Source organism: Mastigoproctus giganteus, chromosome 6 (genome assembly GCF_048544385.1).
Source record: "Mastigoproctus giganteus isolate SK-2022 chromosome 6, ASM4854438v1, whole genome shotgun sequence".
In the NCBI taxonomy this organism is placed as follows: domain Eukaryota; kingdom Metazoa; phylum Arthropoda; class Arachnida; order Uropygi; family Thelyphonidae; genus Mastigoproctus; species Mastigoproctus giganteus.
In genome coordinates, this window is record NC_143580.1 from 43,322,022 (window position 1) to 43,336,751 (window position 14,730).

At 35.0% G+C, this 14,730-nt stretch overlaps 1 protein-coding gene across 1 annotated transcript in view; it reads left to right on the forward strand.

Moving 5' to 3' along the window:
• Positions 1-11,920, forward strand: part of Wdfy2 (WD repeat and FYVE domain containing 2) — a 134,276-nt gene extending 122,356 nt beyond the window's left edge. The window contains exons 10-12 of the mRNA XM_090375094.1: positions 37-167; positions 4,503-4,611; positions 10,795-11,920. Coding sequence (XP_090231220.1) covers positions 37-167; positions 4,503-4,611; positions 10,795-10,845 — 291 coding nt within the window. The 3' untranslated portion in view covers positions 10,846-11,920. The remainder of the gene's footprint in view (positions 1-36; positions 168-4,502; positions 4,612-10,794) is intronic.
• The last annotated feature ends 2,810 nt before the right edge of the window (positions 11,921-14,730 follow it).

The following is a 14,730-nucleotide window of genomic DNA, read 5'->3' on the forward strand; positions in this document are numbered from 1 at the left end:
TAATGTGGATAATATTTTACTTTTGCATATTTTCAGCATCACTGTAGAAAGTGTGGTAAGGCAGTTTGTGATAAATGTAGTAGCAATCGAAGTAGCATTCCCATTATGGGTTATGAATTTGATGTCCGAGTCTGTGATGAGTGCCATAGTATAATTACTGATGTGGAGTAAGTATTGATGCAAATATATTGTAATATCTTTATTCAGTAAAAGTAAAGTAATTATAAAAATTAAAATTATTGCTTCCAAATGGATTATAAAAATATTTCATTTTTTCCCCAAAATATTTCCATTTGAGTGTCTCTAAACTTTGCAAGTCTCTTCTTCTCGTAGTTTTCAAAGTGTTTTTATCTTTACCAAGTGCATCAACAATTATAATGAACAAAAATTGTCTTTTTATAATCTCAGCTATCAGGATCTGCTTAAAGGCAGATCCTGATAGCAAAGTATTTCATCCATTATATACATTGCTTTATTGAACCCATTATCTTTTTAATTTTTCATTACCCTGCTTTTTCACTGTACACTCGATAATATCTCCAATTTACTATCATATACCTTTCAAAGTTTACAAATCTATGATATATTCTTTTTCTTGTCTCTTGGATATTTTTCAAAATATAGAGCATTATACTATTCCATTTTGTTCACAATCAATTATAAATATGACATTTCACAGTATACACTATTTAAATAAGTATTCTTTTAGCACACTTAAGTTTTCTAGTGACCAAGTGATTGATTTTTCATCTGCAACATATAGCAGTCTTCCCCTATACAATAGCTTTCACCTGAACAAAGATACTTTAAAAACATCTGTCTGTCTGTCTTGATGTTCCATTGTAACATTTTTTGTATATAAATGAACATTGTATATTTCTAAATGGTTTAATATTTTGTAAATATTTTAGTCCTGCTCTTTTGGATGCAACAATATTCCTCATGCATTATGGAACCTGAAGCAAAAGGCCTTTGGCTGAAATCTATATTTGAGTACTACTTGTCTCTGTGCAGTGGGCATGGTTGTAGAATGGAGTGATTGTACAGTTAAGTTCTGTGATTGGGTGATTATTGTGAATGTGTTTTGTTTCTGATTGTTTTGTGTCGTCGAGGTGGGGAGTACTTAGGTTAGGTAGGGTGTTTAAACCCCCTTCCCACTGTTTTAAAATTGGAAAAAAAGTTCCCGATTTTAAAACAGGGGCAAGTTGGGGAATAAACACCCTAGGCATGTCAACCTAGGAGGAAAGGGGTGCGGAGTTAAACAGTGAGTGGCACTTGCCAATCACTGCCATCTTCCTGACTTTTAGTCAATGGACTGGTACCCAAGATCTGAATTTTTACCAGACCTTTTCCTAAGTGACCTGTGTAAATGCAGGTAAATAATTACATAGGTCATTTCCTGATTAGATATCAATCAGTGCGTTTTGACAGGTGTGCCTTTTGTGTAGAAAAGATTTGACTTACTCCATCGTACCTCTACATATTACATAGAAAAGCATGCTTGCAGATTGGCGAGCAAAGCAAGCAGGGGGCAGAGCCCCTTTGTGTGTGGGGGAGGACTGGTGCAATAAAAGAACACAAAGTGAAGGAACCCAAAATTGGTTTTATTTTTATTCAAAATAATCACCAATTGACTGAGTCACTTATTACACCATACTAAAAGTTTTTCTAAAAAGTGTCAACAAAGGCGTCCGAAGAGATGATGTTCATTTCATCAGTTACATTTTTCTTTGTCCTCATCATCCTGAAATCGCTTTCTTTTGAGGGCAGTTTTCACCTTGGGACAAAGTCCACTGGTGCTAGATTGAGAGAGTAGGGTGGATGATTAATCCGTACAATGCCATGTTTCGTCAAAGATGTCTTCGCAACAAGGGCGGGTGGGCATTGCATTCAACAAGAACCAGCTGCCTTTCTCCTGAAATTGCAGCCTCACCCAGGAAATGTGCTTCGATAATCGGTCAGAAGCACCCGTACATAGAATGCAGCATTGACCCTCTCCCCTGCAGGTCTTGATCCCAGATTTCTGTAAACAAAACTTTTTGTGTTGTTTACAGAAATGGTAATGATTTTGAAGTCCGTTTCATGGTCTGGGTCATACTGAAACACCCAACACTCATCTCCAGTGACAATACAGTCAAGAAGTTGGGATTGACTTGACAAGTCTGGATCAAGGCTTTGTCTGATGTGACACTCTTTGTTGCTTCTGTTTATTCACAGGGCTGTGCTGCACGAAGTTTCCACAGAGCTCCTTATTCATATCCAACTCTTCGACCATCATTCTTAGGGTCAAACAACAACAACAGAAACCTCTTGCCACAATTTCCTGAAATTTCGCAACTCTATTCTCATTTCGAGAGGTTGACAGGTGCCCACTTTTTGGATCATCGCGAATATCTTCACATCCACCTTTGAACCGTTTATACCATTCAAACACACAGGTACAACTTAATATTTCATTACCATAAACAGCTTTTAACATTTCATACGTTTCTGTTTCAATTTTCCCAGTTTAATGCAAAATTTGATATTGGTTCGCAAAATAGTGACACGAAAAGTTAACCCTACTAACGAAAGGTTGTTAATTGTAACCTGTCAGCCTACTGGACAATGTACCACCATCTGTGCACATCAGAAATATGTGCACGTACATAAATATGAATTTTTGTATGCTGAATGAGTTTATCAACTCTAAAATCAAAGTACCTAATAATTTCATGTTTATATTATGACTGTGACACTTTTTCCTTGATTTTAAACAGAATTAATAAAACTTGCTGCATATTTCTGCATCAATATGTAATATACAAGTAGAAATATATGTGCAAAATTGAAATGTCTGAAGCTCTTAAACATGCTCTTAACTATTGCCTGTAGTAGAAAATGGAAGAGATAATTGAATGTTTATATTTTATGGCTGTGACTTTTTTTTTTTTTTTTTTTCAATCATTATGAAATTTTAAATATAATTAAGTATGGAAATTGATTAAGAAAAGGTGACATATTAATAAGCATAATTCACAAAATCCAAAATGGGGCATGACTACTGCTGGGTTAATCTTTCATTATTCTTGAATTGTTAGGCATCACTTCATGCATCATCATTAATATCTTTTCTACCTTCTTTAAACCAGTCACTCTTGCTTCAGAATCTTATCTGCATCGACTTAGGTGATTATTCTGAATTGATAACATCTGAATTGTCTTGCTGATTTTGTCACTTTTGTGCAAAGTTTGATATTAATTTTTCTTCTATAAAATTATCTATTTTTACAACCCAAAAAAGCCATTTGTCATAAAACATGCCAGATCATGTCTAGACATGTTTTCTCATTACTTTACGATTGCATCCGTGTGTAGTTACCTTCGATGTTAGTGTAGCAGGTTTGTCATTGCATATCACTTTTTTTTTTTTTTTTTTATCACTCATTTTGAGAGGTGTCAGTTGGAGAAATTTTTAGAGGCCTCTTTAATGTTGGATACAGTTAGTTGGTCTTAGGCAGAGAATATAGAGATTTTCCGGGTTTTATAGCCCACACAACATGCAAATAGGCATGTTAATGTGCATAATAATGACCATATGAGAGGAACTAGTATTTTTTTCTGTTAATGTATCTGCTAATATTGTCTTCACCTTGTTCAGAGGAAATTCAATAAACCAGTAAAATTTAAAAGCCTAAAATTCAGTTATGGTTATTAGACACTTATCTTGTAATTAATACTCAGTGCCTTATCTTAACAAAAATATAAAAAAAACTACATTCAAAAAGTTCCTCCCAGACAAATATATCATAATAAATCTCCCAGAGATAAGAGTGCAAAACATCATTGTTATGCTTATCTAGAAATAGTAAGGGAGTTTTAATGTACAAATTGATGGGTTGCTGGCAGTCAGTCATTTAAAACACATTGTTACAGCAAGAATATGGTACATATTCAATGAAATACATCCAAGTATATGAGTGACTTCAGAAATTTCTGATGGATAGGAGCCAAGTAAAAGTGACGTTGGGAGTTATATTTTTACTATAAAGGCATTAATAATGCAAAATTACAAGAAGGTTAAACTGTGACTAAAATGTTTATATCAAAGTGTTTATCATTTGATAAAACACTTTGAAACAAACATGTAGAAACACTTTGTAACCAGGGAAACTAGATTTTGATGCATGAAATGTATCTGTACACAGGTGTATGATAAAATAATATCCCATTCAGATTGAATAACAGTAAGTTTTTTTTAGTTTAAGGGCTGTAGACACTCTCAGTAAGAGACATTTGTGTGTGATAAATTATATGTACATGAGTTTTTCCTTCCATGTATATATAATTTATAGATACCTTCACAGCTTTAATTGCACCAATACTGAAATAATTTCATCCCTTGTATTAACTATTATAAGATTAATCAGGTTTTTCCGAATTAAGTTTATTTAACTGGAAAATTTTATTTTTATTGTAAAGATTCATTAAAATTTCAATCTTTTGTATTTTTTTACTAATAGCCGTAAAGCCATGGCTACTTTCCATGATGCTAGGCATTGTATTTTACATATGGACCTTGATGAAATTCGTGGACACTTGCTAACAGTAGGTACAGACAGAGTGATTAAGGTAAGCAGCTTAAATGTTTTTAATTTTGTATTGGATTTTTTTTTTTTTTTAAACAATTTATTCATTTTTGAGATAACAGAGCACTGAATATATGTAGCTAACAACGTTTAATAAACAGATGTTCCATTAGCCAAACTGCCTTTGTATTTTGGCATAAAGTAGACATATTTCAAAGCTGAATTGTAAGTTCCAAAACAGCTGTTCTGTCTGTCTCAGATTTTTTAAACATATGGGGGCTTCACATATTCTGGTGATGTTATACAGTTTACAAAGATATTAGCAACTTAAGCAGAACTGTGGATAACAGTATTTGTCACTAAGTTGAACATAATTCCAAGCCTTAGCACCAAATACTCTGTGCCCAGTCTTCAGTGAGAGCAGAAAGTCTCTCCATAATCAAAATCAAATACTGGTGGTAAAGTATACAAAATTCAGTTTGATTTCAATTACTGCATTGAAATATCCCTGTAATCCTATCAATCACTAATTGTTAATGCAATTATACAGTATAATATAATCTTACACCTCAAATACATAGGACTTCCCCTATAAGGAGAAGGATGCATTGATGCATCATTTATTCACAGTAGTTATCAACTGATGAGGAAATGGTGCCTTCTGTGGTAATGGTTTCTATGTTTGTTTCAATTTATATTGCATACTATGCATACTCAAATGATGTTATTGCAGTATCAGCACAATTGTTGGAACAGCATATACTACCTAATCTTTATAAAGTTAGCCAGCTTATGTAAATTTAAAGGATAGGTCTTGGATCAGTTCCCACTGGAGATGGAGGGATTTTTAAAGATTTCTTCAGGTTGTAGATAGCCTAACTTGGTGTTTCTTGTGAATTATACCAGGTTTTTCATCCTACACAACATACAAACTGGCCCATAAATAGCCACTTGTACTGATATAACATATGATAAACCATATGAATTGATTTGTTATGACCCCAAGTAGTTGATGTGCCATAAAAATCAAAAACAACCATGTAAATTTAAGGAAAGGTTCAACAGATATACCTGGATGAAACTGAGTGATATGTTTTGTTAAAACCTAGTGTCAATTAATCCAAACTTTCTTGCATGATTTCATCATTTTTAATTATAATATTTGAACATTGATTGGATTTTTCTCTGCGTGTGAAATAATGGTTCAGCCTCTCTGAAACTGTCTTCATTTTTTTGCCATTTGTGCAGTGCTGCATACAAAATGTAATTGTGTCAGGTAAAAATTTAAACTTATCACAATAATTTGTGAGTTTTAAACACCACATAATTTGATATGAATGAACTAGTCTGAAAATGGAGGATGACAAGGTCAGGCTGTCCTTGCACTCAAGTGGTGGTGGAAAATAAGAGGTGAATGGATAAAGTGATTCATAATGATGGACACATTAAAACCTGGGAAATTTGTGTGATAGTGGGAATAGGTTCACTGAAAACAATTTGGAAGACAGGAAATTGTGTGCCAGGTGGGTTCCACGAATGCCAGATCACAAGGAGCAGAGAATGCTGGCTTGTGCCAATCTTTTGGAATGATATAAGACCATGGGCAAAGGTTTCCCATGATAGCATCCATGATGATACATCATCATGGATGCTATCAAGGCTCAGCCATCTGCTGGAAAAATTTATCTCTTTATCTCATCTATTTTGGAATGAGAGAAAAAAAGAGAGGTTATCCTTATGAATTTCCTGGAACAGGAACATGCAGTTGATTTTGTTACTGTGTGGATTGCAAATCTGCAGAAACTGAAGACACAAATTTCAAGAGTGGGGAAGAGAAGAAAGGAAAATTTCTTCTTCAGCAGTGTGAGACCTCCTGCCCCATACTAATATTCTAACAAAGAAGACTATGAAATTTAGGTGGACTGTTCTGCCACAGCTGTACAGTCCTGAGCTTATGTAAGACTTTCGCCTGTTCATAGGTAACACTTTATTGACATTTTTGTCACTACTACTCTCGCGCCTCCATAGCCAGGTGGGAAGGAGCAGCAGTGCGTAGCACACGCTTCTAGATTAAACCGGGGTTCGAGCCCGTCACCACCAAATATGGAGGATGCGGAAAGGTTAGGGAATAACCACTGCATATCCCCGGAGCAATATGGCCTTAGTTGCTAATGCTCCTAAAAAAAAAAAAAAAACCAAATAATAAAATAACTACTACTCTCAAGAAGTGGCTCTTGGAAGTTGACAATAACTTTTATGAGAGGGATATACAGGCTCTCCCTCAGCAGTGGAGAAAATTTATACAAAGTGATAGCAAATATGTGGAAAAATGTACTTGAAGTACCTAAATATATAGTTTAAATTGGCATGCTTCCAGTGGTATCCAAGAAAAATATTTGGTAGCGTTAGTTTCAGTGACTACTCAAAAATCGCATTTTTACATTAATCATATATAGTAAACTCCCATTTTAATGCTCCTTATAGCTTTCTCCTGCTTTTAATCCTCTTTTCTTCATGGTCAGTTTTATAAAATGCCATGCATTTTTTGTCTGTAGTGTCCTGTTTTAAATGCTTTTCCACTTATTGTGGGTTTTTTAAGATAGCAAGAAGGAATAAGCCTGGATATAACCCTCCTTCCTATAATTTTTTATTTTGGTAAAGTGTTAATAGAGTTAAATTTGCAGAAATTGTTCCCAGGTATGGCGTCATTTTTTTAATTTCATATTTAACTTGAAGCTTTAAAGGTAGAAAGGCCATTCTTTACAACTTAGTGCCAAGCCATTTATAGTTGCCTTTGAAAGTTCTCATCCCCCCACTGCACCCCTCCAGTATTGTTTATCCACTTACTGGTGTAGTAATTAGTATCTTTTGGGTGTGTGTTCAACGTGGCGTCATCAACAATAAATCTCATTAATGAGAGTACTTGTATATATAGCATGTTTTTGTAATACTCAAGATATTTTTAGTTTAATAAAATCTTTTTAAAAATTCATTCTTTTCAAAAGCATGCAACAAAAATAAGCAAGTGTAATACATTAAGCAAGCAAGTTTTTGAACTTCCTTAACCATTGCTTCATAAACACTGTAAAATATCCCCCAAAGAGGCAGTCTCTCACTTTGAGCCAGTCCCCTTGAAAGTGCTATAATAGGAGTTTATTGTATAACCAGGCATTGTCATGTTGAGGCTTTTTTTTTTTTTTTTTTATTTCTTTTTTTAAACTTCAGCAGGATCTTAGAGCTAACCTAAAATATTTGTATTAGTTAAGCATTCAATTATCTGAAGTATAACTGGTTCCACTTAAATCAGAGTTGTGACTTCTCTGTATGAGTTAAATATTCAATTAGCTGGCTAAATAACAGTTTATCTATTACATCTGAATTGAGTTTAAAATTAAAACTACCATAAAGTAATTTTTCATGGTTAATTGAGGTAGTTGAAGTAAAAGTTAAGTACAGCATATAATATGGAGTAACAAAGTTCATGGGTGTACTCTTTGTAGCAAGGTATACCCAACCCTTTTGATTAGTATTAGTAGAGGCACAAGATGCAAGAAAGCAAGTTTATACAGCATCAGCCAAAAAAAAAAAAAAACCCTTCCCACTTCACTGATCCATTCGTTTAAATGTTTGGCTAGTTCTGCCATGAATTTATTTAAGCTATCGACTTCCACAACAAAAGATGAAAGTTTATTCTAGCAATCAACTACCCGCTGGCTAAAGGCAAATTACTGCATATCTTTTCTACAACTGTCTTTTTCAGTTTGAATCTATGCCCCCTCAGGTTTGTAATCTGAGCAAGAGGAAGAATCCCATCAGCATTGAGCCAGCTCAATCAATTCAAGGCCTTTTTTAAATTCAATCAGATTACCTACCAGGTGCTTAGTCTCCAGACACTGCAATTTGCAGAACTTAAGTCTTTCTTCGTAAGGGCACCCCCTTTTGTTCCATTCACTAATCTTGTTGCCCTTCTCTGTACTTGTTCTAGAAACTCTACATCCTTCCTAAAATGAGGCTTCCAGACCTATACGCAGTAGTCAAGGTGTGGCCTGGCCATTGCCTTATACAAGGGGATAATAACCTCCTTATCCCTGCTCGCAAAATTCCTGTATATCATTGACGAGACCCGATGACCTACTCTGGCAGCCTGTCTGCATCGCTCAGAAAACTTCATATCTGACTACAGAGTTACTCCCAGATCTCTTTCATTCTCCACTACCCTCAGTACCCAATTGGCACATTTCTCTGGGGTTCTGCTACCCATATGCAATACTTTGCATTTGTCAATGTTAAACTTCAGTTGCAACTTCTCAGCCCATCTGCCCAACTTTTCCAGATCCTGTTGCAGCAGCATACTGTTATTAACAACCCTGCCAACCTTTGTATCATCTACAAACTTTGACATTAAGCTTGATATACCTTCATCAATATCATTGATAAATATACAAAACAACAATGGGTCCAACACTGAAACTTGAGGGACACCACTAATAACATTAATCTACGAAGAGCATATCCATTAATTACCACTCTGTCTTCTCCCACACAACTGTCCTTTTATCCATTGACTTGCTCTTAATGCCATACTGCTCCAATTTGTACAGTAGACTTCCACGTGCAGCAGTATCAAAAGCTTTCCTGAAATCGAAGTATATGATATCAAAATTATTTTTTGCATCCAGTTCCTTTGTGACCATGTCATAGTATCCAATCAAATTGATCAGACAAGACTTCCCTTTAACAAACCCATGCTGTTCTGATTTATTACTGCTGTCTTGTCTAGAATGTAGATGATCCTGCAATGCTTCTTTAACCAGTGACTCATTTATTTTCCCTCCAACAGAAGTCAAGCTAACAGGTCTGTAATTACTCGTGTTATCCTTTGATCCCCCCTTTGTGAATTGGAGATACATTTGCACATCTCCAGTCTGTGGGAACTTCCCCTGAGTCCAAGGATGCTCTCATAATTATGGCTAAGGGTTTGCTTACTTCCTTTGCCCACCTCCTTTAATATAACTGCATAGATTCCATCCACCCCAGGTGCCTTTCTTACGTTTAATTTCAACAATTTCTCCTCCACTTTGCTCTCGGTTATTACAAAATCATTTAACTCCCTGTTAGTTTGATAAACATCTGGCCCTCTCCTCCTTGAATAACTCCTCATGTGTGAATGTAGATGCAAAATACTCATTTAGTTTGGCAGCTCTCTGAGAATGATCATTTACAGTCAAAACATTGATATCAAATGGACCAATCTGATTCATCTCCTTCCTTTTAGAGTTTATATAAGTAAAGAACTCTTTGCTGTTTTTCTTTGCATCCTTTGCCAAAGATTTCTCATAATCTTTCTTTGCTTGCCTAACCTCCTTTGTGACTTGATACAGACTAACTTATATCTACCATAGGCTTCTGTATCTCCTGATAATTTATATGCATCCCATGCATTTTTCTTCTCTGCCACAAGTCTCATTAGTTCATCTGACATCCATTTGTGCCTGAACTTAGAACAGTATTTCTTAGTTGGAACAAAATGCCTAGTAGCTTCCAAGATTACTTCCTTGAATGCTTGCCATTTAGAATTAATCTGTTGGTAACATCAGTTGATCCCACTGTATAAAACTTAAAAAATCCCTGGGGCCACTGTAGTCACCTTTATGAAAGCAAAAACCCTTCCCTTTACCCTTGATGGTAGTTACATCTTTAAGTAAATCCTACATCAGTACACTGTGATCACTGCCACCTAGTGGTTCCTTTATCTGTAAATTCTTAATGCATGAATAATTACTACCGATAATCAAATCAAGAGTGTTAGTCCTTGTTGCCTCTTTAACATGCTGCTGTAGAAAGCAATCATCCAAGTATTTATCCACTGCTGTTAAAGTGAGTGATGTTTGCTTCTTCACTTTGCACACTTGCCATGTATGAATATTTATATTTACTGCAATTATTTTGACTTATTAATATATAATTATTGTAGGAAAATCTCTTCTGTCTGCCCATATACAGTTACTCAATTTAGCTTATGGTTTTCTTGGACTGACAGCTTAAAACAACCATTTCCACATGTAGCAAAATTTATTATTGCAATACTTACCAAATACTAGCTGATACTTCTGTTTACTATAATAAAAACAAAACCTTTCAAACATTTTTCCACAGGTAAACATTCTTAATTAGAACTAATATGTTTTTTAATAATATAGTTACTTCTCTTTGACTTATTTTGCAGGTATGGGATATCAGTTCTTTAATCCATTCCTTATCACCACAACAGGCATGACACTCAGCTAAAGGAAATATTCATCATTTTTCATCAGGTATGGTGCCAGAGAGACCAGTGGCATCACTTTAATCCTCTCTTTTGTGTTCTAGGGATGCACTTATGAGTGCTTGCACCAAATGCCAGCATCTGTAACACTTGTTAAAGTGAGAGGAATGCTTGCTCCTTCACTTTGTGCACCTGTTGTGTATTAATGTTTGCCGCAATTATTTTGACTTATTAATATATTTTTTCTTTTTTTAATTTTTTTTTAAGAGTTAGATGTTTTATATAAAATAATTTAGAAGCTTTTGAATGCTGATGAGATTCAAGATTAAAGGAACAATTTTTTATATAAAAATAAAGTTGGGGAGCTTCTTTGCTTGTATTGTATATGCTGCCTTAAATTTAAGTACAGATTTCTCTTTATAGTTGATCTGAAGTCATCTGTGCTCAATATGGTTGTAATTTGATTCCTTGATTATATGTAGAAATCCAATATACTAGTTCTTTTTCTTATATATAATCATAAAGCTTGTGTTCTGAGATAGTGCAAAGATGCCATTGCTTTATTAAGTGCATATATTTTGTATAAAGTCTTTGATAGAAAACTTGTGTAAAATCAATGATATGGCAGACATTAAGTTAAATGCATGCAAGTGTTATGATAGTTCTTAGACTACTGACTGTATAAATGATCTAATCTTATAAATCATGTAGAAGCAATTATGTAATGTGATTATTTTGTATTTCTTTTCTTTTTTCTTTTTCTTTTTTTTTCCCCCTCTTCTCCCCAAAGAACATTGTACGAATGGATATCGTGGATTCCAAACAATGCCAGTGTTCTGTTACATTTGTGATTGTATTATTGCTATGTTTAAATGTTCAGAAGTGGCCAGTCCCACGAACATATCAAGCAGAATTTGTCTGAGTGTGTGTGTGTGTGTGTGTGTGTGTGTGTATATATATGTGTGTGTATATGTATGTATGTGTCTGTGCGTGTACGGATGTATGTGTGAAAAACACTTGGTTTGCCTAAACTGGGTAGTGAGAGACAGTTTAGAACTTATTTGAGTAATCAGTGGCTGCTTGAAAAAAAAAAAAAAAAAAAAACTTTTAAAGTCTCATTTATGACAAGGGTGATCCCACCAAAATTTCCCTTGTACATTTGAGAAAATCTAGTTCCTTGGTAATTGAGCCAAGTGGCTTAATTGTAATAATGTGAAAATATTATGGAAACCAAATAAATTGACCTCGATAAATATTTGGCTGTTGATCATTTTTACATTTTATCTAGGTACAGTAATCATCCACAGTATACAGTTAGTGTATTGATAATTATCTAAAGCACTGCTTTTATATATATATATATATATATATATATATATATATATATTTTTTTTATTTTTATACAATAACATGATTTGCCAATTCACTGAATATGATTAGACCAAAATAATAAAGCAGCAGAAATAATCTTTTATTATGCATTTTAAAGTAAGATTAGCAATGTTTATTAAATTTATTTCCATCACAGTGCTTAGTCCTTTCCTTAGTATCTGTCACATTTTCCCAAAATTTTCTGGACTTGGACTTTCTTTTGGTTTCTTGCAAGTTAATTGTACAAGGTGTGATCAAAAAAGATGGAGACTAATTTTACTATCAAAATGTTAACATAAGTGGTTCAAAGGTGGAATAATGAGCACAGAACATGACCCCTATCTCAGGGTCAGAAAACTTTTAGAGGCTGTAGTTATGTGAGCTTACAAAGCATTTTGAAAGAACATTTAGGCATGACATGTTTGTTTGGTTCCCTCAACTCCTTACTCCTAAACAAAGATAGGTTGGCATTGACATCTGAATTTGCTTTAAAAGCACCTACCATCTCAAAAATAATTTAAGCATAATAAACCATAGAAACATAACGCATCTCTGCCCCCTTCAGGGGGGCAGTCCATGAAACCTGTTGGCATGTTTATGATCATAACCTTTTTTGTTATGAAAAACGTTATTTACACTGATGCTGTAGAAAAATGTTGTACTAATCTGAAAAATATTACAGTGATAGTTCTAAAGAAATTGAATCAAAAGTGGGCCTAGTGAAAAGATCTGAATCTGAAAACATCTGGATGGCATAACAAATGTGTGTATCTTTGCATCATCACAATGCAGTTTACCATTAGCATTAGCAGAGGCATATGATGTAAGAAAGTAAGCTCATACAGCATCAGCCAAAAGAAGAAGAAAAAAAATCATCCCATTTTACTCATCCATTCACTCCAAACATTTGTCCAGTTTTTCATTGAATTTAAGCTATCAATTTCCACGACAAACGAAGTTGTGGAAGTTTGTTCCAGCAATCAACCACCCACTGGCTAAAGGCAAATTTCTGCACATCTATTCTACGAGGGACATTCAATAAATTATCTATATAAGGTACTTCCTGTAGTTAAATTTTGATGATTCTTGATTTATCGCATTTCTACATATCTCTACTTGAATCATACTAATTTTGATCCCACTATGATTTTAGGTTGTGCTGCTGTAACAGAAAGAAGGAAGACACCTATATCAAATTATGGATTTGCTGAAATTGGAGCATTGTTCAGTCATCTAGTTTCTCACCAAAGAAGGAATGGGCCAAAGGCAATTCATTAAAGTTTGTTGGCTGTGTATGGCAACAATCCGTCTTCACAGTACCAGATGAAACTCTGGTCAAAACAGTTCAAGTGGGGTAGACTGTCGAAGACGATCCACTTCCAGGAAGGCCTGTGAGAGCAACCACTCCAGAAATGTGCCAAGTTGTGGAAACCCTTGTGCTGCATGACAGATGTTTAAAGATGTCCCAAATTTCTAGGGAATGTGACATATCTGAGGGAACAGTTATAACCATCCATCTAACATAACAGTTATGGAAGGGATCCTGAAACTTTTATCTCCAGAATTGTTATGGGTGATGAAACATGGATTCATCACTGGGATCCTGAGACCAAACAAGAATAAATGCTGTAGAAGCACAAGGGTTCTCCCCCACACAAAAAAATTACGGACACAACCTTCAGCTCACAAGATTATGACCACTATATTTTGGGATGCGCAGAGAATTTTGTACATTCACCACTTGGAACACAAGCAAACAGTCACTGAAAATTCATATGCATCCCTACTGTACATCCTAAGGGAATGTGCAGTAGGGAATATGCTGCACATAAAGGAAATATGTGCAGCATATAAGGAAATATGCTGTAGAAAATTTTCCAGAGGTGTGTTGCTCTTCAGGTCAACACACCAGTTCACTGGTCAGGCACCTCCGTAGCCAGGTGGGAAGGAGCAGCAGTGCGTAGCACACACTTCTTGATTAGACTGGGGTTCGAGCCCATCACCACCAAATACGGAGGATGCAGAAAGGTCAGGGAATGACCACCGCATATCCCGGAGCAATATGGCCTTAGTTTCTAATGCTCCTAAAAACCAAACAACAAACAGTTCACTGGTCACATGATGCTGTTGCTGCTTTGAGAGACTGAATTTACAGAACTTACAGGTCCAGATCTGGCCCCCAGTGGCTATTTCCTCTTTTGAAACCTCAAGAAAAACATACTTGGGTGTCGCTTTGCTGATTATAATGAACTGAAATCTGCTGTTTTTACATTCTATGATGGACAGGACAAAGAATTTTATTTGTCTGGTATTTCTTCATTGCCAACAAAGGTGGAACAAGTGTATTGAAAAATAAAAGTAGATTTTTGCCACTATCTCATTTCTTTCATATAATTTAGTGAATGCTCCTCGTACAACTATCTTTCTTCGATTCAAATTTATACCCCCCAGGTGCATAATCTAAGCACAAGGAAGAATCCCATTAGCATTGAGCTTGTTTAAACCATTCAAGGCCTTATATGCCTC